We start from the raw sequence: 25,104 nt of genomic DNA, 5'->3' as shown, positions 1-25,104 counted from the left end.
TGTACCATTGCTTTATTCTCAGGTTATCTTCTGATTTCCAGGTTTAGATAAAATAGGGGAGAATGTACCTGAACATATACTATATAAGTGGGATGAAAAGCTGGTGCAACAGGGGAATTCACCAGTACTGCACCATCTGCTTAACATTTGTTAGAAGATTCACGTAGAAAGGAAAAAAAACAAATTATCAACTACTAAAATTAATATTAACGCAAAATCAACTAATCCCTTTCACAATAGATAACCTTTCCTTTAGAGAATGGGAGAGAAAAGGGATCAAAAGAATAGAAAATTGCTTTTTGGGAAATAAATTATTATCTTTTGAACAAATGAAGTACAAATATGATATAACTTACAGTACAATGTTTGCATACCACCAACTGAAAACCTACTTGAAGGACAAATTGGGAAGCAGGCTGAGATTACCAGAAGGAAGCAGTTTTGAATATGTGATTACAGACACAATGATAATTAAAAGATATATAACAAACATGTACATCAAGCTGCAAGAGAAAGAGAACGAGGAAATAAGCTGTAAACCCAAACAAAAGTGGGAACAAGATCTATACATAAAGATAAAGAATGAAACATGGGAAAAGCTATGCTCCAGAACTATGAGAAATACAATAAACACGAGGTTACGCATGATACAATATAATTGGTTACACAGGCTATACATCACACCCCAAAAGTTAAATAAATGGGACCCAACAGTATCAGACAGATGTTTTCGCTGTAAGAAGGAAACACGACCAACAGCACATGCAATTTGGGCATGTGAGAAAGTGGAAAAGTTTTGGGAAGATCTAAACCAGATATTAAATAAAATCACAAAAAGCAATATACCAAAAAATCCAGAAATCTTTCTTCTAAGTAATATAAGAAGTAAAGAATTAGGCCTCGATTTGGATGGAGCACAAAAAAGATTTATTATGATAGCCTTAAGCTGTAACAAACCAATTTTCTTGAAACAATTGTAAGAAGAAATGAGGATTTAATGAGCTTTGGTTTTGTTAAATTATGTTTGGTTTGTTTACCTGTAAGGTTTAACACTATATTAATATTGGCAGGCAAAGCCGTGGCTGGAGGTCCAATGGAATGTATCTATCACAACAAGGAGTATGTAAACTGCACATGGAAGGCAACTGAAGAGGCAGCTCATGGTGTTAGTGACCGGTTTTATTACTGGTATGTAGTGGTTTTGCACAAAATTTAATATTGTCTGTTACTGAGAGAGAAAGTACTATAAACATCTCCTAGCTGACCATCAGTCTTCCATTTTATGCTAATCCCCATACACACAAGCACAAATAGACTGTTCAGCCATTGAAACTGTTCCACCATTCAAATCATGGCTGATGTTTTTTTTCCCTCTATACCCCTATTCTCCTGTCTTCTCCCCTTTCAACCTCTGCTACAAACATACCCCATCACTTTTAAACCACATCTAAAGTGTACTTCGGACATTGATTTATATAATTGTTTTGTGAGGTATAACTGATGCAGGAAATTGTACTGGACCAGCATGTATCTGGCATTGACAATTCCTGTCATGTTATTCAGACATAGGTCTTCCCACCGATGTTCATTAATTGTTGTACCCAAGTCTGACTCCCCATCTTTCCCCTGACCGGTGTAATCCCAGCTTTGGGCCCTCACTTTGAAATAAGAAATACAGCCTAAAAATAAACAAACACATTCCCCTGTCGAATTAGAATCTCCATGGCACTATACTCTGGTGGAGTCATTGTTGGTCCTAATTTGTCTCTTTTTAAAAAAAGAGAAGCAGAATAATGTTCTATTGGATAATCCAAATTTGATCCTCAATTAGTCGAATGATATTAACTGCCCTTGATCTAAACAATCCTTGATATACCAGATCCCTTTCTGGTACCAGGTGTCCAGGATCTTCTTACCCAGCATCATAGGAATTAAATTGTTTTGGGTTAAAGGAATACTGGGAGACAACCCTACCTTTGATCCAATACATCAATGTATTTTTTTGGCCATGTCTGGCATACATGTATTAATGTTTCATTTGGAAATTAATTTGGTGTTCCATTCATAGATAAACTCTCCTACTATCCCTGTCACGCAATCCAATTTGTGCCCAGGAAGTGGGCCCCTTTCCTCAAACCGTGAAGTGATCTATCTCACCTGGGATGTCCAATTATATTTCTTGATATCTGATAGTTTTACACTCCCTAATTTATATTCCCATGTTAACATTTCCATGGAGACTCCAACCACCTTCCCACTCCACAAAAAGTTTCTGACACGTCCATTGAGCATCTTGAAAAATGGAATGGGCAGTGTTGCAGTCTTGGCATCAGCTTCCTCCTTGAACAATTTAATCTGCCCACTAATGTTATGGGCAGAGCTCTTGATCTAACCAAGTCCTCCTCAATCTTCCGGAGCAAAGAGAGATCATTTAATTTATATATTGCATAAATCTTTGCCCACTCTTATTCCCAGATAGTTGTGAGCATGCTCGGTTCTCGGAGCTTGCTCAATGTGTTCAGGTGTTAAAGTGCCAGTCAGAGCATGCACGGTAAGGTATGATGCGAAGGGAAGTTCATTACAGTATTAAATATGGAGCCGTAGAGAAGGGGGAGTGAAAAGCCCTTAACTCTAGTTGAAAGTTAACACTGATGTTACTCTGTATTCACAGAGCGTCAGTTCAGATGTTATTTATGAATATTTCATATCAACATTAAAAGTAATTTCAAGTTTCTTTTGAAATAAAGAATTAAAATACATCTGGACTTGTATTGAAACTAATTGGAAACATGTCCCTAGTAGGTATTTCACTTCAAGCGACTATTTATTGGATTGAAGTCGCTATAAATATAACAATATTGCACATAAACAGTATAACCATATAACATGTAACAATATAACTTCTATACAACCCAATAATCCATTTTAATCACCCCCAATCATTGTTATTCCAAGGGTATCCTCTCTTTAGAATAATCCATTGCCTCCTTAGCATTGTTGAATTTTTTTTATCCCCTGGTCTTTTCAAGGTGGAAGGATGAAGGAGGGTGTACTCTATCCCCTTTTGTTTCAAAGCACTTTTGACTGTATCAAATCCTTTCCTGAGACTAACAAGTGCCACACTAACATCAGGGGGGAAAAGGGCACCCTATTTTCCCCACTATCAGACCTCCCCTCTCCATCGTTCCCGCTGCCGCCACCCCGTCCTGATAGTGAAGGAGCTTGTCCAGGACCAAGTGGGGTTCTTTACCTGGAGCCAAGCGGAGGGTTGGAGATTGGTGGGGCCTCTCAATTTCTAAATTACCAATCTTATTCCCTCCCAGCACCTCTGGAGTCCATTATTTTAAAAAAGAAACCCACTGGGTATTCTCTGTTTTTCCCCCCACCCCAGATCCTCCTTCACCCCTATCTCATTTATATTATTCTATTATAATTTTCCAAAATGTCCATCTTATCCCAAATTCTTTTTTTCATCCTCACCCATTTCCCACTCACTCTCTCTCCACTCCATACTCTCCTCTAATCTTTCCATTCTGTCCTGCACCACAAAAACTATTGTGGTCAGCCTCTCCATTCTTTAATTTTGTTCATCCCTCCCTTCAGTTTTTTTTAATTTGCAGAATGGCAACCAATAATCTTGGTTAGTTGGCCTCACCACCCACCCCCTCCCCCACCACATCATAATCCTCCCTCTCCACCTTTATAACCTGTCAATCTGTCTTTTCTGTTTCTCCTCCTTCTCCCTTTCCTCCTTTGTGCCTTCCTCCTCTTCTTCTGACTCTCTCTGGCTGGAGCTACCTACATCCTCTTGCCTCTTCTTTCTATCAATCAGTCTTCTGGGCCTGACGTCTCTCTCTGATGCCTCCTTGCCATTACTCTCCACCCTCCTACCAGCTAAGCTCCTGTATGATCCCAGAGTCTCCTCTGGTGCATTTGCTGTTCTGTTGCAGCATCCACCTCTGTGCCATCTGCTCCCGTGAGGGGGTCGCTGTCCTCGCCGCCTCTCCACACCTGGATCACTGCCACCACCCTCAGGTTTCTCAACGATTGCCTGATGATTCGTTCTGGGCTTTCTTTGTCTCCTCTTTGCTTTCAGGTGAGTTTTTGTCCTTCTGTGCGGGGTCAACATCTTCTCCCTCTATCATCTCAGCCGACAGTTGTGCGGACACAATGTCTTGTCCTGCAACCATCTCGGCTGAGGCTTTCCTTCAGTTTTCTCGCAGGTCAGCCCTTCCCCGACTGTCTTTGCTCTTCTCTCCAGGTGAGCTTTCCTCCCAACAGGGGCTCCACAGCTTAGATGTCAATGCCACTACTGCCCTCAGCCTTTGTACTGGTCCGAAGTCAACTTCTTCTCCTCCACTTTACACTTTCTCCTTTCTTTAACCTCTCTACCATCGATTACTTTATTTCCCATTATTTGACTTGTCTTTGCTTTCTTTTCCCTATCTTATTAACTTTCCAGGGGATCTACCTATTTTTTCTTGTTCACAATGTAAAGGAACAGAAGTTGGCCACTTGCCCATTGAGTCTGTTCCATGACTCTGTCCAAAGCTGAACTATACTCACTATAGTTCCAATTGCCAGCCTTTTCCCAATGTCCCCTGATGCCCCGACCAATTAGATAATTATCAGTCTTTTGCTTTAACTCTCCTAGTGATCGGGCCTCCACCGTTGTATGCGGCAGTGAGTTCCACAAATCCACGACCCTCTGACTTAAAAGTTCTTCCTCATCTCTGTTTTAAATGGATAACTTCTAATTTTAAGACTGTGCCCCCTTGATTCACCCACCAAGGGAAACATCTCATCTACATCCACTCTGTCAAAACGTTTCAAAATTCAATATGTTTCTGAGATCATTCCTGTATACTCCAATGAATACAGTCCAAGAGCTGCCAAACATTCCTCACACATTAGCCCTTGTATTCCGGCAATCATCCTAGTAAATCTGCTCTGCACCCTCTTCAACATCACATCCTTTCTAAGACTGGGGGCCCAAAACTGCACACAGTACTCCAAATGCCCCATACAGCCTCAACAACTCCTTTTTACCCTTGAACACAATTCCTCTTGAAATGGATGGCAACATAACATTCACTTTCCTTACTACCAATCCAACCTGGTCATTGTATCCAACCTGTTCTTTATATCTTTTCAGGTAGGGAGCTCTGGACTTTCACTACCACCTCTGATGTTTGCAAACTTACTGACCCATCCCTCCAATATTTTGTCCAAGAACAGAACCTGGTTGAACACCACGAGCAGCTGACCTTGAGGCAGAAGATACTCCTCCTACTGCTTTCTTTGGGCAATGCTTTATTTATGTTCCTCCTTCCAATGAGAAGATTTTTCTTTATTCACTTCATCAATCCCACCTCATAATTTTGAACAGTTTTGTCAAATCTCTCCTTACCTGCATCAGAATGACCTTGATTTCTCCAAGCGTGAAACTCCTCCCATCTGCCAGAGAAACTCTGTTTCTCTCCCTACCCTACAGATGAGGGCTGAGCATTTCCAATATTCCCTCTTTTGCTTGTGCATTTGAAATTTCTTCCAGATGCTCTTCTAGTCAAACACCTCAGCATCTTGGTAGGCAACATAGAACAGAACAAAGCATGAATAGGCACATTATCCCACTAAGATCTGTGCAGAAAGTTATGCCAAATTAAAACAAAATCTTTCTACATAAATTCCATATTCTGCATACCCCGCATATTCATGCATCCATCTACAAAGCCTCTTAAATGCTGTTATTGTGTTTTCTTCCATATTCGAGGCAATAATGTAAAATTATAATAGATAGGAGTAAAATAAGGCCATTCAGCCCATTGAGCCTGTGGTGCTATTCCATCATGACTAATTGACTATCCTTTTCAACCCCATTCTCCAGTCTTCTCCCCATAATCCTTTATTTCCTCCCTCTATCTTATGACTTCACCTCCACAGCTATTCACAGCAATGAATTCCAAGACTCATCACCCTCTTGTTAGGGACATTTCTCCTCATCCCCATCCTTAAGGAATGGTTTTATATTCTGAGGCTGTGCCCCCTGGTGCAGATTTTCCCACCATAGGAAACATGTCCATATCCTCTCTCTCTGCAATTCTTTCAGTACTCAATAGGTTGTGGCTGCCCTCTCACTATGTGCACTAACCGGCTCCCAAAGTGACAGTTGCACATCAGCAAAGAGACCAGCTTGCAAGATGGCACAGGGTTTCCCTCACTGAGGAGAGAAAGCCCGCATGGGAAGAACCCTCTTTATTGGCCAGTGAAGTCACTTCCGCTGGCAACAGCAAAAATGGAAGTGCGTATAAAGTCAAGCCCACACGCCCAAATAAAGCATTCTTGAGTACGATTCTAAATGTGCAAATTTCAGTACAATGACAGCATATCATTACAAGGTTTCAATTAGATCCCCCTCTGCCCCCCATTCTTCTAAACTCCAGTGAGTATAATCCTGGAGCTACTTCCTGTGTAAAATAACTCGCACATTCCCTTTAAATTTAAATATTTGTCCTCCAATATTTTGCCTTTTTCCACTCTGACTAAAATACTCTCTCCAGGTACCAATTCCAAAGCCCCTACGTCGTTCCTTTTACTTGGACAAGACCAAATATTTCTAACTTTTTTCCATGACCTGAAGGCAATAGAAAATGAATGTGTAAAGTTGTTGGCAAGTACAATTATCTACTTGTGTAAATGTTCACACAGGTTTGCGAAAATGATGCACAAAAGTTGGTGCCGGGTGACTGAAGGGAAGCAAAGATGTAAATTGAAACGCAGAAACACAAGAGCTAAATGGATGTGTTTATACATAAACGCCTCAAACAATGTGATCGCAAAGCCAATGAATTGCTACAAACTACAGGACCAAGGTATGTGGAACACACCTATCCTATATGTTACATAATCTCTTTATTAATGGGTCTCGAATATCCTTATTTTGTCTTTATTTTTCATGACACAGCCTCTATGACTTCCTTGGGCAGAGAATGCCACAGATTCATGTGAAACACAAAAGTCTGCAGATGCTGTGATTGTCATCAAAACACAAAAATGCTGGAGGAACTCGGCCGGTCTTGCAGCGTCAATTGGAAGTAAAGAGGTATCACCAATGTTTCCGTCCTGAGCCCTTCTACCTTGAGCTAAGGGCTCTGGCCCAAATCATCACTAATATATCTTTACCTGCTCTGGATCCTGCAAGACCAGCTGAAATCCTCCACCATTGCATTGTCCACAGGATCACTAATCACTTGGAGAAACTCTTCCTCTTCACCTTTGCCCTAAATCTACTCCCCTGAATCTTGACACTATGTACCCCAGTTGCGCAGGAAGGTTTCAAACCAACAGATGCTGAACAGCCAATTATGAACGGAGTCGAGCAGGACAAGTGGATGGTGCCATTGCCTGCAAATGGAACAGATAATCCTTTCAAGCGGGACCCAGGGCAAAGGACAATTTGATCTGTGAGCATGACATCAGGACAATGAAGATAAAGCCACACATCAATCCAAATTCTGTTCAGCTCAAGGCCTACAATGGACAGTACATTGATACAAAAGGTACAAGTAGACTCGAGGAGAAAGTTAAAGGTAAAGAGCACTGCCTCCTGTTTGTAGTAGTCCCAGATGGTTATGACTCACTCTTTCACACTGGTGAGTACATGTGAATTACAAGGCAATTTACCTGGTGACTTACCTAGTAATTATGCAGTACAGGTACACAATCCTTTATCCGGACATCTAAAATCTGGAAAGCTCAAAAAAACTGGCATTTTTTTCCTGGTGCTGGTACAGCGGAGGGGGAGAGAGAGAGAGAGAGAGAGAGAGAGAGAGAGAGAGCGAGAGCGAGAGAGAGAGAGAGAGAGAGAGAGAGAGAGAGAGAGAGAGAGAGAGAGAGAGAGTGAAGTGGCTCGTGCAATGTTTTTCACCTAATTGGATGCATCCCAGGACTTCCGGCAATGAAAACTACATACAGATAGCACAAAATATTGTAATGGGGTCACTATGGTTATAGATTGAGGTATTATGGGTTATAGCTCAAGGTTGAAAGAAGACTTGTACTTGAGCTATGGTGGCCTGAGATGTTTACTAAAAAAGGCCAGTGACTGCCACTGTCATTAACCATTTGCTTAAGTACACTGCCAACCCCTGTGCTGGAGGCGTCTACTGTGAGGACGGTCAGGGCTTCTGTCCTTGGATGCACAAGGAGGGTGGCTTTAGTTAGGGCATCTTTGGTTGGTTGGAAAGCCTCAGTTGCCTCCTGTGTCCATTGAATGTCTTTACTGGGCCCTACCATGAGGGGAAATAGCAGATTCGTGACGCGGGCTGCTACAGATATGAAGCGATGATAAAAATTGACCACACTTGCAAACTCTTGTAGCCTCTTCATGGTCGTTGGTCTGGAGAAGGAACGCTTAGTGTCTATTTTGTTGGATAATGGCCTGGCTCCATGTTGGCCAGTGTGATGGTCCAATCTAACACTTGGATGGATTGATGGTTAAACCAAACTCACAGCTGGAGAACAATGGTCTTAAGTGAGCAGCGTGCTCGGTGCAGGTGTGGCTAGTTATTAAAATCCCATTGAGGTAGACGAAGGTGAATTTCAGATCCCAGCCCACTGCATCCATCAACCTCTGGAAAGTCTGAGCCGTGTTTTTCAGCCCGAATGGCATGCAGAGGAATTTGAACAATCCAAAGGGGGTTAGGTTGGCAGTTTTGGGAATGTCATCAGGGTGGATTGGGATCTGATGAAGTCCACCTTAGAGAATATCCATGCATTTTGCAGATTAGCGGTGAAGTCCTGGATTATGGGGCACGGGATACTGGTCAGGTGTAGTGGCCTCATTTAGGCAGCGGTAGTCTCCACACAGCATCCAACCTCCCGCTGCCTGAGGTACCATATGGAGGGGGAAGGCCCATAGACTATAGGAGTGCCATGCAATACCGAGTTCCTCCATCTTTTAAAACTCTTCTCTTGCCAGGTTGAGTTTCTTGGGGGAAGCGCCATGCCCTGGTGTAGAATAATTTGGTGTCTCACCCAGGTGTTTGGGTTCCGCCGAGTGGAAGTCGGGCGTAGTGATGGATGGGAATTCCACTAAGACCCAAGCAAATTCATTGTCGGCAGTACTCGCCGAGTGTACATGGGGTTAGTAAGTTCAGTGCCCTTGTGTCTGAAATATCCGGGTGTGTACTCGAAATACATGGAACCCAAGCTGGAACTTATGCATTCACCCATCCAGTTTCTTCTAACCCTCTATTCCTGTTATTTTAGTTTCCTTATTTAGCTCTCTTTTAAAAGTATTGATCTTATTCTGCTTAAGCTTTCAGCCATTCCCAGAGTGGAGAAGTCATGGCTTTATCCTCTAATTGATTTATTGATTATCCTCAACTTTTTTCGTTCCACTCTCACACTCCACTTTAGGTAGTCTCTATGCCATCAGTGCTCTGTGATTAGTAAGGGATTGCGTAAGGTGGCATTTGAGTGGGAAGGGAAGGTGGAGACTCACTGCTCGAGATCCAATTGTTACTAAAATATTTTACTTGAGAAAAATTGTTGTTGGCCAATTTCCTTTGGAGTTATGAAACCGTGCAGGTACCGAGTGAAATAGGGATGATTAAAACAGTGGTTTTCAAACTTTTTTTTTCTACCCACATACTCTTACTGATCACAAAGAATCTATGGCATAAGGAATCCTTAAAGTGGTGTGCGAGTGGAAAGAAAAAGGTTGAGAACCACTGAATTAGCAGTTCCCGCTTACTGTTGTATATTTCATGATATATACCTGACTAACGTAATATTCTTTTTTATCACACTGCTACACAGGACCACAGCGACTGATGCTCAGTGAAAGGAGTCAGTTTTATTTAGACTGCCTATTTCCTGATGACAAATATCTGGACTGCTCATGGGATCAAGGCAAAGATGCAAGGGAAGATGTACGTTACATCATTCGTTATGTGTAAGTTTTCTTCAAGGTCAGTTTGCCTCAAGGTCACAAAAGGGGTGGGTCATGTGAATAATGTGATACACTTTGTATGTCGGAAGGATGCTGCCACTCCCCCGACATACAAAGAGCACACACCCCTTTCCTGTCTGCTGCATCCACCCTCCCTCATCTTCCCGTGCTCTGTCAACTTATTAAAAGGCTGAAGCCAAATACAACATGGCAGCCACTTGAGGCCAGCTCTCGCGGGAGGTTGGCCACCCCTGCAATAGGTGTTATTTTCTATAGCTTTTGAATGCAAAAGTTCAATCGACCTTCCCGACCCCCCCCCCCTAACCGGGTGTTTTTTATTGACCCCTCCCATTCAACCCCCAGGCATTTATTGACCCTTTGGCTAGTTCCATCAACCCCCAGGGGTCGATATTGACCACTTTGGAGACCCTTGCACTAAACCAAAGCTTTCATGGCTCCCTTAGGTGAGTATAAAGATCCCATGATGCTATTCAGAAGAGAGGATTGTAGTTCTCTTGGTTGCCTTGGCAAATATTTACCTTTTAACTCAATATGAACAGAACTGGTATCCAATTCATTGATTCCTGTGGGATCAAGCTGGGCATTCATTGACCCATGCTTATCCTATCTGCAACTACTTTTCAGGACCATTTCATGACATCCAATTTAACAGTTAATTTAATAAGTATATTGTGGTCAGTGTGCTGTGCAGCGAGCAAATCAAAAACCAGACGGAAGCTTTGAGCGAGCTGAACCAACCAATTGACTTTACTGGAACTCTCTGAGAGCCTATCAGCACCACTCCCATGATCCTTTGCAGCTCCCCACTGGGACCATTGTGACGTCAGCCCAGTGCAAGCCTGAACCTCTGTGAGCTGGTTCGCTTGCGGATCAGTGCAGCCCGCTACAATATTATGCTTCTCACGTTTTATTGACGGCTCTATAATAGTGTTAAGCTCACAGGCTGAGGAGCTGCAAGTATATGCCTGCAGATTTTAAATCAAGTTGAACACTGTTGTGAAGTGTACATTGGAACAGTAACAGGAATCCCTCCTTCACTTTAAGTCCAGATTATATGGACTATTCAATCCTCCCTTTCCTGCAGGTTCTCTGAAAACATGTGCGTGAAGCAATGCAAACATTATTTACAGGATGGAAATGGTAATGTTGGCTGCCATTTGACCGTTGACAATGAGATTGCCAAAATCAAATACTTGTTTGCCTCTGTTCTGGACAATAACAACGTAACACGAATAAGTCCTCAGAGGTTCCTGCTTCACGATCAAGGTAGGCTGGAATTTCTAATTACTCAGTCTATAACCGTAACATCATTACTGGACAGTACATTATTACTTGTCAAGTTTTTCTCTCATGTTTAATTTGTTCAGGGGATTACACTGATGTGAAGAAGGAGAGAGGGATTGGGTACCCACTTAAAAATGCTGCAGACATCCTGTTCAAATAGACATACTTGTTCAAATAGACTTCACAGAATGGAATATCATTTTCTAACCCAAAACTTGGTTTGCATTTATCTTCCTATTTTTATATTTGACAAAAACAAGAGGCACACATCAGCCTAAAACGTCAAATTGATTGGACCAAAAACCAAGCTAGGCAGATCTGGCAGCACACATGGAAGAACATAAACAATCAATGAAATCCTGCTTGAGGACTCAGGTTTCTCCAGCAGAGAGACATAAAAGCTGTAGATGCTGGAATCTTGAGCAGCCAAAGTGTTGCTGGAAGAACTCAGCAGGCCAGAGAGCATCCAGGGGTAGAAATGGTCAATGTGTGGCGGCTCACCACAAAGCAGGCGAATTGGCCGCACGTGTAAGCCACGTGGCAGGGCAGCCAGCCAAAATGGCGCCGTTGGGGGGGGTTTCCCTTCCTTCCAGCTCAGGGCTCAGAAACCTGCGCTGGGGGACCACGTGACGCCCGGATGACATCAGCGCCCTCCAGCGCGGTTCTCAGCCAGGTCCGGGCTGGGAATACAAGTCCAGCCCAGCAGTCTGCTCACTGAGCTCAACCAGTTTTGTTGTGTGTGTTATTGCAGGAGCAGGTGTAGCCACCACTATAAGGGCCTGTGCCCTTCATCAACATTCCTTCAGCTGCTTTAGATTCCAACATTTTGCCATCTCTCTTGTGTTAACATGATTATTAGGTTTTAATTTAATTTAGTCATGCAGTGCGGTAACAGGCCCTTGCGTCCCACATGGCCGTGTCGCCCAATTACACCCAATTGACCGACAACTCCCAATATATTTGGAAGGGTGGGAAGAAGCCGGAGCACCTGGAGGAAACCCACATGGACACAGAGAGCGTACAAACTCCTTACAGACAGTGCCGGATTCAAACCCCTGGTCACTAGCGCTATAAAAGAGTTATGCGAGCAGCCTCACTAACCATGCCACCAAACCATACTGCAGTGGTGATCCTGTTCTGAAATTCAGGCAAAGTCAATGCTTTTGTGAATAGAAAATTGTGTTTGACAAATTTATTGGAGTTCCTTGAAGAAGTCAGTTGTGCTATAGATAAAGGGGGCCCAGTGTTGGAGTTAGATTTTAAGAACATTTTGATGAAGTATTATCTGTTTTAATTTCAGATTCCCAGAACCTGCAGTTGTTGAGTTTTTTTTAAACTTTATTACAAAAGTTAAAACTCACAATATATAGGGAAAAGCATGGCTCCAAGATTGATTGGCCATTAGGAAAATGATCAAGGATGCTTTGTTCAGCGCAAAGCATTGCGCAATCAAGAGTAAAGTAAGAAAACAAAGTATTTCCCCTTCCCATTTCATTCTCAATAAAGGGTCTTGACCATTTTTCCCAGATCTGCAGAGCCCCTCCAGCTTCTCATTGCTTTAGACTAGAATACGATATGTAAAGCAGCAATGATTCTAATCAGCTCACTGATGGAGGAGTTTTGAGCGGCCAAATTGTCGAACTCCTTCTCCTAAATCATATTTAGTTGAATTCAATTAAATAAATTTTACACGTAGAGTGAAACAATTTATTGGCTTCATAACGTAAAAGGGAAGGAGGGGAAATATCTATCACTGGCCTTCAGTTGAAGTTCATTATCATCCAATTGTACATGCAACCTGACGAAACAGCGTTCTCTGGTCCTCGGTGCAAAAACACGCAGTCACCAATCCAAACTAACAATATGTATGCAATATACATACATAAAAATAAAAAAATATTGTTAAATAAATTGTCGAGTCTTGAACGAGCAGATCATTTCAGTCGTTCAGCATTCTCACTGCTTGTGGGAAGACGTTGCTTCTCAGCCTGCTGGTGCTATCGCTGATACTCCTGAATCCCTTTTGTGATGGGATTAACTGAAAGATGCTATGTTCAGCGTGGCCTCCACAATTTTGCCCGCCCTCTTCAGATAATGATCCGGGTAGATCGTGTCGATGGGTGGGAGGGAGACCCCAGTGATCTGCTGCTCTTATGGAAGTATGGATTGAAATTGGATCCAATGCTGGACAGAAACCACTCAGCCAGGACTCACTCAATAGAGTTCCTGAATAAAGTTTTCTTGATGAATTGTATGATTGATTGTTGAATATATTTAAAATGATAAATAAAATATTACAAAAAAAACAGAATGAATGGAGTGTTTTGCAGTCTTCAGGCTAAGTTAGGCAAAAAATTAAAAATGGAGAATAAGTCTATGACAAGTCAGATAGTTCTCTTTTACAAGGTATAAACTGTGTTCTACACTGGAATCCTGAGCCACATTTTGCCCGACCTGGAGTATTGCGTCCAGTTCTGGTCTCCAATTTTGAGGAAGGACATACTAGCTTTAGAGGGTGTGCAGCGCAGATTTACAAGGTTAGTTCCAGGGATGGCGGGGTTGACATATGCTGAAAGGCTAGAAAAACTGGACTTGTATCCGATGGAGTTTAGGAGGATGAGGGGGGACATGATTGAGGTATACAAAATCATCAGGGGGATAGACAAGGTGAAGTCTGATTACTTGTTCCAAATGATGGGGGAGACGAGGACTAGAGGGCATAGTTTAAGAATACAGGGTAGGCCCTTTAGGACGGAGATGAGAAAACGTTTTTATACCCAGAGAAGTGTGAATCTGTGGAATGCTCTGCCACAGAGGGTGGTAGAGGCAGATTCGCTGATTATGTTCAAAAGAGAGTTAGATAAGACTCGAGTGGGCAAAGGAGTTAAGAGTTATGGGGATAAGGCTGGAAAGGGGTACTGATGGTAGTGATCAGCCATGATCTGTAAAATGGCGGTGCTGGCTCGATGGGCCAAAGGGCCTACTCCAGCTCCTATTGTCTATTGTCTATTGTCTATAAAAACTCTTAATTTTGTACCGTATCTTATTATCTCAGTGAAAATGAATCCACCACAAAATCTGGCAGCTAAACTTATCGGAAAAGAGGATCTTTTGTTAAATTGGAGTATGGGAAGTCACAACTCAAAACTTTTTCAGTATCAGATCGAATACAAAAGTAATTTGGATTTGGAGTGGCAGGTATGTATCATTCAGCTCCATGCAGTGAGAGCTGGTGCAGCAGCCTAGAGCAAGTTGACAAGTTCAAATCACTGCATTACTCGTCACGGTCACCTTCTCCAGCTCTAAATCTCTCAGGAAGTTTGTTATCTTACGATTATTTTAAATCCCTATCTCCATCAATCCATTATTAGCAGAATGGAATTATTGCTGTAATGTCTCTGTGACTACAAATCTCTCTTGCCTTCCGCTCCTTCTGACTCAATTCTGTGCCAATATCTATGATCTCTTGTGAAATTTAGTCTGATAACACAACCTGGGAGGACCTTAACTTTTTTTTAACATTTTACAATTATTTAAAATGTTTTAATTTAGCCATACAGTACGGTTACAGGTCATTTCAGCCCAAGACTCTGTGCTACTCAATTTACATCCCATTAACCTACACCCCCAGTACATTCTTGAATGTTGGGAGGAAACCTCAGACTCCAGAGAAAAACCCATAGAGATACAGAGAGAATGTACAAACTACTTACAGACAGCATGGGATTCGAGCGCTGTCCTGATCGCTGGCACCGTAAAGGCAACGCCAACCTTGCCGCCCTTGTTTTTATTTAGCCATGTTAGAAGTACAAAAATATTTACTTATTATTGGATAAAAAATTGTTTTAGAAACTCAATGAATCAAGCAGCATCGATGAAAAACAATAGCAAATACTGTCAAGACAGAATCACACGATTATCAAAATTAATTTCAGGAGTAAGAATAATGGACATATAAAGTGGTACAAAGTCTTTTGAATAAAGGACGATGTTTTAAGATACTTTTAAACCTATCACATTTTAATTCAACCTGAACAAAATTTATTCTAAATCAGGGAAATTTAATATGATTCATAAAATCCATGAGAGATGAGGAAATATGGCTTAATTTCCCCTGGTTAATGTATTTGCATAAAGCTCCTTTGTGCATTGCTTTAAGATTTAAAATAAAATGAATTCCCATCCTAAAGTGTGTTTAAGAAGTGACTGGCCCTTAACACCCTCAGCATTGCATGTAATACTTTGGAGAGGCAGCAGAAGATTGCATACAAAAGACTACCAGGGCAAAGTCCAAAAGAATCAATTAGTTTGGAAAGTGTAAAAAAGTCTGTTGAAATTCAGCCCTTGCAGTCAAAAGGAATTGAATGTCCTCTTGCTACGCTAAAGCCTTTGGGCTTCAAAACACTCTCCCTGCTATGTTCACCTCTAGAAACAACAGGGTTATTTTTTAAGCAATAGGATATAAAATAGGTCATTTTGATGCAGCCAATCTCTTCTGATTTCCATTTCCAAATGGAAGTGAAATTTGGAAGAGATATTTAATTGACAGTGACCTCTTTTGACTGTACCATCAATTCTAAAGGGAATAGAAACAAAGCTTTGGCTTAGTGCCTGCACATAACACAATAGAAAACTTTCTGATTTATTCTCTGAAGCTCCAGGAGTTACCAGGAGTTTGGGAACTTATAAAATTGCCATGTAATCATGAAAGAATGGTGGAGAAATGAAGTTGGACAAACAGTGTATTTTATGTAGCAAAGATAAAAATACGTAACAAACGTCTTGAGCTCCATCAAGGTATAAAAACACTTTCATATCTTGATGAAGCTCAAGACGTTTGTTATGTATTTTTTATCTTTGCTACATTAAAAACACTGTTTGACCAGCTGAGTTTCTCCATCAATGTGTTTTTACAATCCAATCATAAATTTTGGCAGGCAAGCACAGGCACTTCTATTATCTTTTGACCATTTATATCATCACATCGTTTGAAAATCCTCTGATCATTACTCTCCACTTATATTCTGTGATCTTGTGTTTCTCTTCGGAGAATTCAAGTCAAGTTTATTGGCAACCGACGGCACAATCACCACCAGAAAACACAGCGTTCTCCAGTCCTCGGTACAAAGCACACAGACACACATCCAGACATAGCACACCTACAGGCAACAATACATATTCAAGGCAAGTATCATATGTAGAAATTCTGGAAAAAGTGAGTGGATGTCATCTGATTTGCACATTGCCTGCCAAAGATGCATGGTCCAATAAACTTTTGTGGGTCACAGTCAAGGTGGGAGCAATTTTGCACTATCCTTTTCCTGGGAGGCTTCAAGAACTGCTTCAGTGGTCCTCTTTCTGCCAACTTCCCACAGAGGTCATTGTGATAACTGTAAAGGTGAACCCATTGGTTACCATGCTGGGGATGACACCCCTGATAAAGGTTAGATCGACTGAGCTACCTTCCCACAGACTTGGTAACCTGCAATACATGCAATGGCATGTATTTTTGTGACCATTACTACATAGGATATTACAGCGCAGCACAGGCCCTTTGACCCACAATGTTATGGTGACATAGGTAAACCTACTCAACAACAATCTTACCCTTCCCTACCTCACACCCATAACCCTCTCTTTTTTTCTTTACAACCATATCCCTGCCTAAAAGCCTTTTGAATCCCCCTATTGTTTCAGCCTCCACCACAATCCCCAGAAATGCATTCCAGGCACTTTCTATGTGGGGAAAAAAAACTTAATTCTGACATCTCTCCAAAATTTTCCTCCCCTCACCTTAAACAGATATTCTCTAGTATTTTCAGTTGTCCCTCCTGGAAAAGGGTGTTGGCTGTCCACCCTATCTAAGCCCATCTTAATCTTATATAACCTCTCTTCTCTCACCTTTCATCCAAAGAGAAAGGTCTTACCTTTGTCAATGTTGCTTCAAAAGAAATGTTCTCCAATCCCAACCAACATCCTGGTAAATTCCTCTGCACCCCACCATTCTCCTCCACACTACAATGTTAAATTTTGGTTGCAAATATTGCCTAGAAAAAGTTGTTCACAGGAGTGAACTACAACGATCTCCAGCAGTGCCCCTGCATTCCCTTCTGCCATCATGGGTTGTGATTAAACATCATCTATCAAAAACTTGTTCACAGAGCAGATGGGGTCTGGTTCCTGTAAAATACCCAAGTCTCAGTGATTTCAGAGCTATCGGTCAACCACGTTAGACAGAGAGTTGTGATTAATAGGCTTTAATCACTTTAAGACATCAGCACATCTCACTTGTTGCTGGTACTAAGAGAGGAGTTTGGGCATAACTACCTTTATGGGGATTTCTGTGGGGGAGGAGTCACAGGTGGACTCATATACCAGCTCATATGGTATATACCTACGTACCTACAGACTAATAGCTATACAGTGGTTGCACCACAATGTTAAAATTATCTCTATTGAATGTGACAACCTATTCACTTTCAACATTGTTCTTTGCAGAGAAAATTGATCACTTACGTGCCATTTACCCTGTCAAATATTGATCCAGCAAAGTGCTATTTCTTTCGTCTAAGATGTAATGTCCGTGCCAATATTGCACAGACTAGCCACTGGAGTGATTGGGGACCCACGCTGATTTGGAAAGGAAAGACTAGAATAGGTACTGAATTTTGTTTTCTGATCTTGATACTCCACCAAGAAATGAACAGTAAATTGTCTTCTGAACCTTTAATAATACATGTGGGAACTGTACGTTTAAGTCAGAAATCCACCATTGCAAGCTGCAATCTAGATTTGACAATATTTGAAAATGCAATGAACTGTTATGAGTTGTTACCTCAAGGCTGCTGGAATCGAAGGACGCACAAATGAAGTTTAACACAAAGTGAATGGAAAGGGTTATGTTTTGGTAGGGTGCAGAAGAGAAGCAAGAGAACACAATTCTTAATTGTTGAGGGAGGTAATATGTACATAAATTGTTGGGTGCATCAAAGACAATTGGGAAAGTGCAGGATTTATAAAAGGATCTAAAGTGGACAAGAGGGATGAAGTTACACAAGTTGAAACCAGTTATTTGGCCACAACAGGAGTATTGGATCCAATTCTGGGCACTGCACTCAAGAACTTGCAGAAGAGGAAGAATGGGTTTCCTAGAATGATCACAAGGAAGAATTTCTTTAATGAACAAGATCATGTGAGAAGCTGTGATTGTTCTCTTGGGAAATGGGGAGGTCAGAACATAGAACAATGAAGAGCATAGCACAGGAACCATATCCACTAATCCATTTCTCTCTATTCCCTGCATTTTCACATATCTTGAAGCCTCTTAAATACTACTATTGAGTGCCTCCTTCCATGACGATCCCTGCCAGCTCATTCCTGATACCTATCACACAGTATGTAATCAGGTGACTTGCATTGCACACCCTGCGATGCCTAATGAAAGTAGTATGCCTCTTAAGTTACTTGGGAGACTTCTTAAATAACTTAGAGATTCAAGATTTCATTACCAGAAAATACTCACTCATACCTTCCAACATATAAGGAAACTGTTCACACACTCATATACATCCGCCACATAGTGGTGCACTACGGGTACTATAGTGAGAAGGGTGTACACTTACACGATTACAAAATCGTTCGCATTATCCCAACTATATAAAACAGAAAGTTTTATTCAACTGCATCACAAGTTCCTTACTTTTATACTCAATGCTCCTTTGAGGAGATCAGGGGAAAGTATTTAAAATTATGAGACCAGAATGAAGGGGCAGAAACTCAAGATTTTAAGGAGTAGATTTAAGATGGAGATGAGGACGAACTTCTTCTCCCAAAGAGTAGTGAATCTGTGGAATTCTCTATCATAGTAGAGGCTGCCTCATTGGATGTATTTAAGGTAGAATTGGATAGATTTTTACATGTGGGGGAAATTAAGGGTTATGGAGACAGGCAGGTAAGTGGAGCTGGGTCCACAGCAGATCTGCCATGATCTATTGAATGCTGGAGCAGGCTCGCCAGACAGATAGCTGACTCCTGTTCTTATCTTCTTTGTTTTTATGAAATGTTGATAAGAAATAAAAATACATAGATGAAGGATCAAGAAGAGGAAGGTTGAAAGAGATTGGAAAACAAAATGAAAAATGGGAGGAGAAATGAGATTGGCCTTCTGCTGTATGTGGTGGAACTCTGCCTCTGTGATCTGCGTTTAATCTGCAGACTCAGAATTGGATTGTCCGGAGAAGGCAGAAGGGTGGATGGGTTCATATTCTGCATGGTTGTCTCTTACCCCTGGTTTTCTGTCGGGATCTGTTCTGGAACCCCTCCTCTTTGCGATTTTTATAAATGATCTGGATGAGGAACTAGGTTAATAAGTTTGTGGAGGGCAAACCTGGTAGTGTTGTGGATGTTCTGGAAGGTCACCAGAGGTCATAGAGGGACATTGATAGGATGGAGAAATGGGGTGAGAAATGGCAGATGGAGTTTAACCCAGAAGATTGTAGTTTATTTTGATAGGTAGAACTTGAAGGCAGGATGCAATGTTAATGGGAGGTCTGTGAGTAGTATAGTTGAACTTTGGAGTTCATGCCCATAGGATACTCAAAGCTGCTGCACAGGTTGAAAGTATTGTAAAGATGCCATATGGTGCGTTGGCCTTCAAAAACCATGGGGTCGGGTCCAATGCAACAATAGACCTTAGTTAGACCCTCTTGGAATATTGTGTGCATTTCTGGTTACCTCATCGCAGGAAGTTTGAGGATAGTACAGAGAGGGTGCAGAGGAATTTACAAGGATGCTGCCTAGATTGGTGAGCATGCCTTATGAGGAGAGGTTAAGTGAACTTGGTTTTTTGTCCATGGAGCAATGGGGGATAAGAGGTGACCTAACAGAAGTGTACAAGATGATGTGAGGTAGATGACAAGAGGCTTGTTCTTCCCCCAGGGCTAAAGTGGCTGAAACAAAGGGTTATTGTTTTAAAGAGCTTGAGAGTAAATACTGGGTGACGTGTAATGTTGTTAAGGAATAGGAAAATTATCATTTTATGCCAAGGAAAAAAATAATTGCTGCAGGAGTGAAGATGAAATGTCTCACCCTAAAACATTGTTCCTCTATTTCCCTCCACAGATGCTCCCTTACCAGCTGAGCACCTCCACGAACATGATGTAATCTCCAGTTTCTGGCATTTGCAGTCTTTATTATTTTATTGCATCATGTTTCCAATCAGGAATTGAGGGATACAACATAGGAATAGGCCCACAAACCTATGCTGCCCAAATACCATGTGACCAATTAACCTACTAACCACGTATGTGTTTGGAATTTGGGAGGAAACCCATGCAGACACAGGGGGAGCATGCAAACTCCTCACACACGGCGCAGGGTTCAAACCCAGGTTGCTGGGCCTGCAATAGTGAGGTGCTAATGACTGCACAAACTGTGCTGCCTGAAACACAGTAGCAGATATGATAGTTGGAGCAAATAGCGAGTTTCAAAAGGGATCAATACTTGATATATTTCAGGTGGGGAAGAGATTTGAACTGATAGGATTACTTATTCAGGCACCTGTGGCATTACAGCCATTCAGAATATGGAAATTCGTCCTCTCAAAAGTCACAAATTGCAACCCAAACATTTGAAATATAAAATAAAATTCACTCTCACACATCTAGTGTGTAAACAAGTAAATCAATCAATTCAATTTTTCAACTGCCACTTTTCAACGCATGTTCAAATGATGCACATTCCTGTTGGTTAATAATGAGACACAGACGGAGGAACTCAGCAGGTCTCACAGCATGCAAAGAAGGTAAAGATACTTTACCAACGTTTTGGGCCTTAGCCCTTTTTCAAGGTACAAATAAAAATCAGTGAAACATAGAAGTTTGAAGATGCTGTGATTGAGGTAAAAGCACAGAAATGCTGGAGGATCTCAGCCGGTCTCGCAGCATCCATAAGAGGTGTACTGACAATAACCACACCAGCAGTGCGAGTATAAGACAGCTTTAATAAACTAATATGGACACTAACAGGTCTTGTCTCTCTGCAAGATGAACCTGGAAGGCTAGACTCTAGCTCTGAACTGCTTTATAGACAAGGTCACCGGGACGACCCCTGGTGGTCTAGTGGTGTAATTACATCTCACCAGAAGAGGTATAGGGCCTGAGCCCTTCCGAGACCTGCTGAGGGAAGTCCGATGGAAGATTAAAGGCCCCAGTCTGGAGAGGTTGGCCTGAAGTTTTACAAAGTTAGATTGCTGAATGATGACCACTTAATGCCATTTTTCACTTTCTCCCCTCAGACTCGTGTCCCCTACCTGAGATAAAGGCACTTTTTCTGGTTTCATTACTTGGAGCAATTCCGGTGTTTGCCGTATTCGTGTGTGTACTTTTTAAAGTGAAGAGGTGAGTGAAGGCCTTCTCGGCAGGAAGCTAAAACCTGGCGATGATGTCAGTAGCAGTGCAACACCCAACAAGATTTTCAGGCCTAATGATCAGATTAAAAAAGGTTTACTCACCGTGGAACCAGCTTTTGTAATACTGATGATAGGCTCTATCAATAACTCCAAAGCCACAGGGCGAGGAACGATAGGCTTTGGAGTAATTGATAGAGCCTATCAATTTATTACACTTTAGACTTGTAACTGGCCCAATTCCATGTGCTCGACTGAGGACCAGGAGAGGAAGGTCGTCCTTTATTCCGGGGTCACAAGGGGAGGAGTTACCAGGGAGCAAGTCACCGGTGGGGAATGGGCCAGCTAGCCATTGGCAGTTACATATTCTTATTACCACAAATGATAACACTAATCATTTTATTATCACATGCGTGTGCGTGTCCACTGAAATTCTTATTTGCTGTGGCCGAACAAGTACTTCGCACAAAAAAAGACTATTAATAGAACTAAAAAGTGACGATATAGATAAAATATAGATAATAAATTTTCTCAGTCATCCGCGTGTATAAATAATCACTTTGGAATATTGCAGGCAATACTTTTATGGAGTTAGAGCAGTTAATGATGAGTGTGACAAGGGGAGGTTCAAGAGCCCGATAGCAATTGGGAAAAATAATGTTCTTGAACCTAGAAGTGCTGGAATTATTGATGATGATGAACGCTGTCTGCTTAGAACAGAGACACATAGGAATTTCTTCAGCCAGGGAGTGGCAAATCTGAAGGATTTGTTGCAACAGGTGACTATGGTGGGCTGGTAAGTCACTAGTTGTATTGAAGGTGGAGATCAATCAGCTTTTGACTATCCAGGGCATCAAAGATTATGGAGAGAAGGTTGGGCAGTGGCGCTGAGTGGCAAAATGGATCAGGTCAATATGAAATGGGAGAGCAAACTTGATGGAATGAATAACTTATTTCTGCTGTCTCATGGTCTTCAGGTCTGAACAGAGTTTAGAGTTTTACAGGCCAGTAAAGGGCTCTTTGGCCCCACAGGTCTGGGTAGTGTTATTTAGAGAGGCATTCAGCAAATAGTTATTTCTAAGATGATGTTTGCTCCCCCTCTCACTCCCAGTTCATCCTGCACTCCACTGTCCCTGAGGTATAAACTTCTCCTCACATCTCTAAATATGGTGACACATCTAAGCCAGCCTTCCAGTGCCCAATGGTCCAGACCTGGTTTTCCTCTTCACAAAAGGTAACTCCCAGACAACATGAGGACCCAACAAAATGACACTGGAGGAAGCAGAAGTGGCTTTGTTCGCCAACATCTACTCAGGCTTCACTGGGGACCACACTTGGTCTGCACCTCGAGGGAACACAATCCACATAGTGGATCTCACTCATATCCATGATATCTTAGAGTTTCAGAGTTACATCAGCCCACCAAACCAACACTTTCCCCCACCTATTCAGTTTGTAGCCTGCTATGCTGTCTTGGAATTTCAAAGCTCGACTGGATTCTTCTGACTGGAAGAGATGGTGGAGGCAATCTCTTCCATACACCAACCATGCTCAGTGTGAAAATAAAATTCCCCCCTCCCTGAATACCCTCTTCCATTCCTCCTTAAACCTATGAACTCTTGTCTTGGGCACTTCAACCATGTGAAAAGGGATTCAGACATCCAGCTTCTCGAAAGCTTCAAGTCAAGTTCATTGGTCTCTCAGTGGAATTTGCACCACCCTGACTATCAGTGTTCTAGCATCAATACTAATCATGCCGACAGCTGCAATAAGTGCCACGTGCCACTGCTCCATTAGGGAGGCTACTGAGACACAGTGTTCCACAATGCCAATGCCAGTCTGCACAGCTGATGGATATTTTCCCCCATGTTGGTCTTTCCCAGAATTCAGGACTTCCTAACCTTCTCACATCTTGACACAGTGACCTCTTCCTGGCCAAGCTTTGCAAAGAATTCCTGGTTGTAAATGTTGGGAGCTCGGATGTCCCTCCTGACCACATCTTCTGCAGATGATGTGATCTCAAAGGGCTTCTCCATGTACCTTGGAGCGCACCCATTCTTCTCCAGAATAATTTCTACCACCATCACAGGAAAATTAGGCAAATGAAGCAGAAATAATGATTGGAAAAAGCCATTGCACCCATTGAGCCTGTTTCACCACTCAGTATAATCATAGCTGCTCATCTACCACAGTAAACTAATGCCACACACTCCCAATAACTTCATCAATAACTAGATGTCCCTATCTTAAATATATGTAGAAACCTGACCTGCATTGCCTTAGGTCATGGAGAATTCCTCAGACTTACCACACCACTGAATGAACCTATCTCTCTTCATAATAATATAAATGTCCAAAAATCCAGATTGCTTGAGGATTTAGTCAGCCCAGATTTTCAGATTTTCTGTATTTTTGGCCAGGACATCTGTGGTGCTTATGCAATGCATGCACACAATACGCGCACACAATGCATGCATGCATGCATTTAATGCGCACATACCCGCACACAAACCCCAAACGTGGTTTTGAGAAGTCTGGATTCTTGGGTGGACTGAATTTCAGCCAAGAATTTTTGAGAAGTTCAGATTCTCGAGTGGTCTGGATTTCTCGCATCTGGATTTTTGGACTTTTACTATATTCCTAAGTGTCTTTGTCTATCTCCTAAGACTGGGACCTCTGGTGGTAGCACCACCCTCTTCCTAATCCAAACCAACTCAGGAGATTATAATTGTCCCTGCCTCCAGTCTATTGAGCCCTGATTGAAATTGAGACATCTTCACATTAGCCAACCATCCAGAAGTTGTATGAATGCTAGTGGTGTTGTATGCTTCTGGCTTTAAACAATGGCCTTTGAAATTGTAACTGTATGTCTCAGTCATGGCGGTTGTGAGATGTTCAACCTGCAAATCCTACTGCTTGGAAACTGTGTGGTATTCCAATAGTTCAACCGGCGATACAGTTACTTAAGTGGTGTGATTGAACCTCACAATTCTTTTAGAGCATTATTGAACAGCATTACGGACACTTGCACCTGGGAGAGAGCAAATTCCAGGGAAATTTTTTCTTTTAAAAATCCATTGCTTTTCAAAATATTCCTGGGAGAAAATCAAAATACCATATAACAATTACAGTATGGAAACCAGCCATCTCAGCCCTTCTCGTCTGCACCGAACCAAGTACACTCCTCTAGTCCCACCTCCCTTTACCTTGCCCATAACCCCCCATTCCCCTCCCATCCATATATCTATCCAATTTTTCATTAAATGACAAAATGGACCCTGCAGCCAATACTTTTCCCGGAAGCTCATTCCATACAGTCACCATTCTCTGTGAAGAAGTTCCCCCTCATACATAAAATTTTGGAATGGTAAAGTTCTTTTGTTTTGGCCATTCATTCGTACACTTCATTGCAAATGCCATTTTCTGTTCTAATTGTTCC

The 25,104-nt window shown here is 41.9% G+C and overlaps 1 protein-coding gene across 2 annotated transcripts in view; it reads left to right on the top strand.

The window, feature by feature from the left end:
• The window catches only part of LOC138740154 (cytokine receptor common subunit gamma-like), a 50,797-nt gene that overhangs the window by 17,162 nt on the left and 8,531 nt on the right, over nucleotides 1-25,104 (top strand). For both annotated transcript variants that reach the window (XM_069892547.1, XM_069892548.1), the window contains exons 2-8: nucleotides 1,071-1,188; nucleotides 6,709-6,872; nucleotides 9,823-9,958; nucleotides 11,061-11,242; nucleotides 14,316-14,458; nucleotides 17,759-17,918; nucleotides 21,555-21,657. In XM_069892547.1, coding sequence (XP_069748648.1) covers nucleotides 1,071-1,188; nucleotides 6,709-6,872; nucleotides 9,823-9,958; nucleotides 11,061-11,242; nucleotides 14,316-14,458; nucleotides 17,759-17,918; nucleotides 21,555-21,657 — 1,006 coding nt within the window. The remainder of the gene's footprint in view (nucleotides 1-1,070; nucleotides 1,189-6,708; nucleotides 6,873-9,822; nucleotides 9,959-11,060; nucleotides 11,243-14,315; nucleotides 14,459-17,758; nucleotides 17,919-21,554; nucleotides 21,658-25,104) is intronic.

This window comes from Narcine bancroftii, chromosome 7 (assembly GCF_036971445.1).
Source record: "Narcine bancroftii isolate sNarBan1 chromosome 7, sNarBan1.hap1, whole genome shotgun sequence".
In the NCBI taxonomy this organism is placed as follows: Eukaryota; Metazoa; Chordata; class Chondrichthyes; order Torpediniformes; family Narcinidae; genus Narcine; species Narcine bancroftii.
This window is presented reverse-complemented; position numbering and strand designations above follow the sequence as displayed.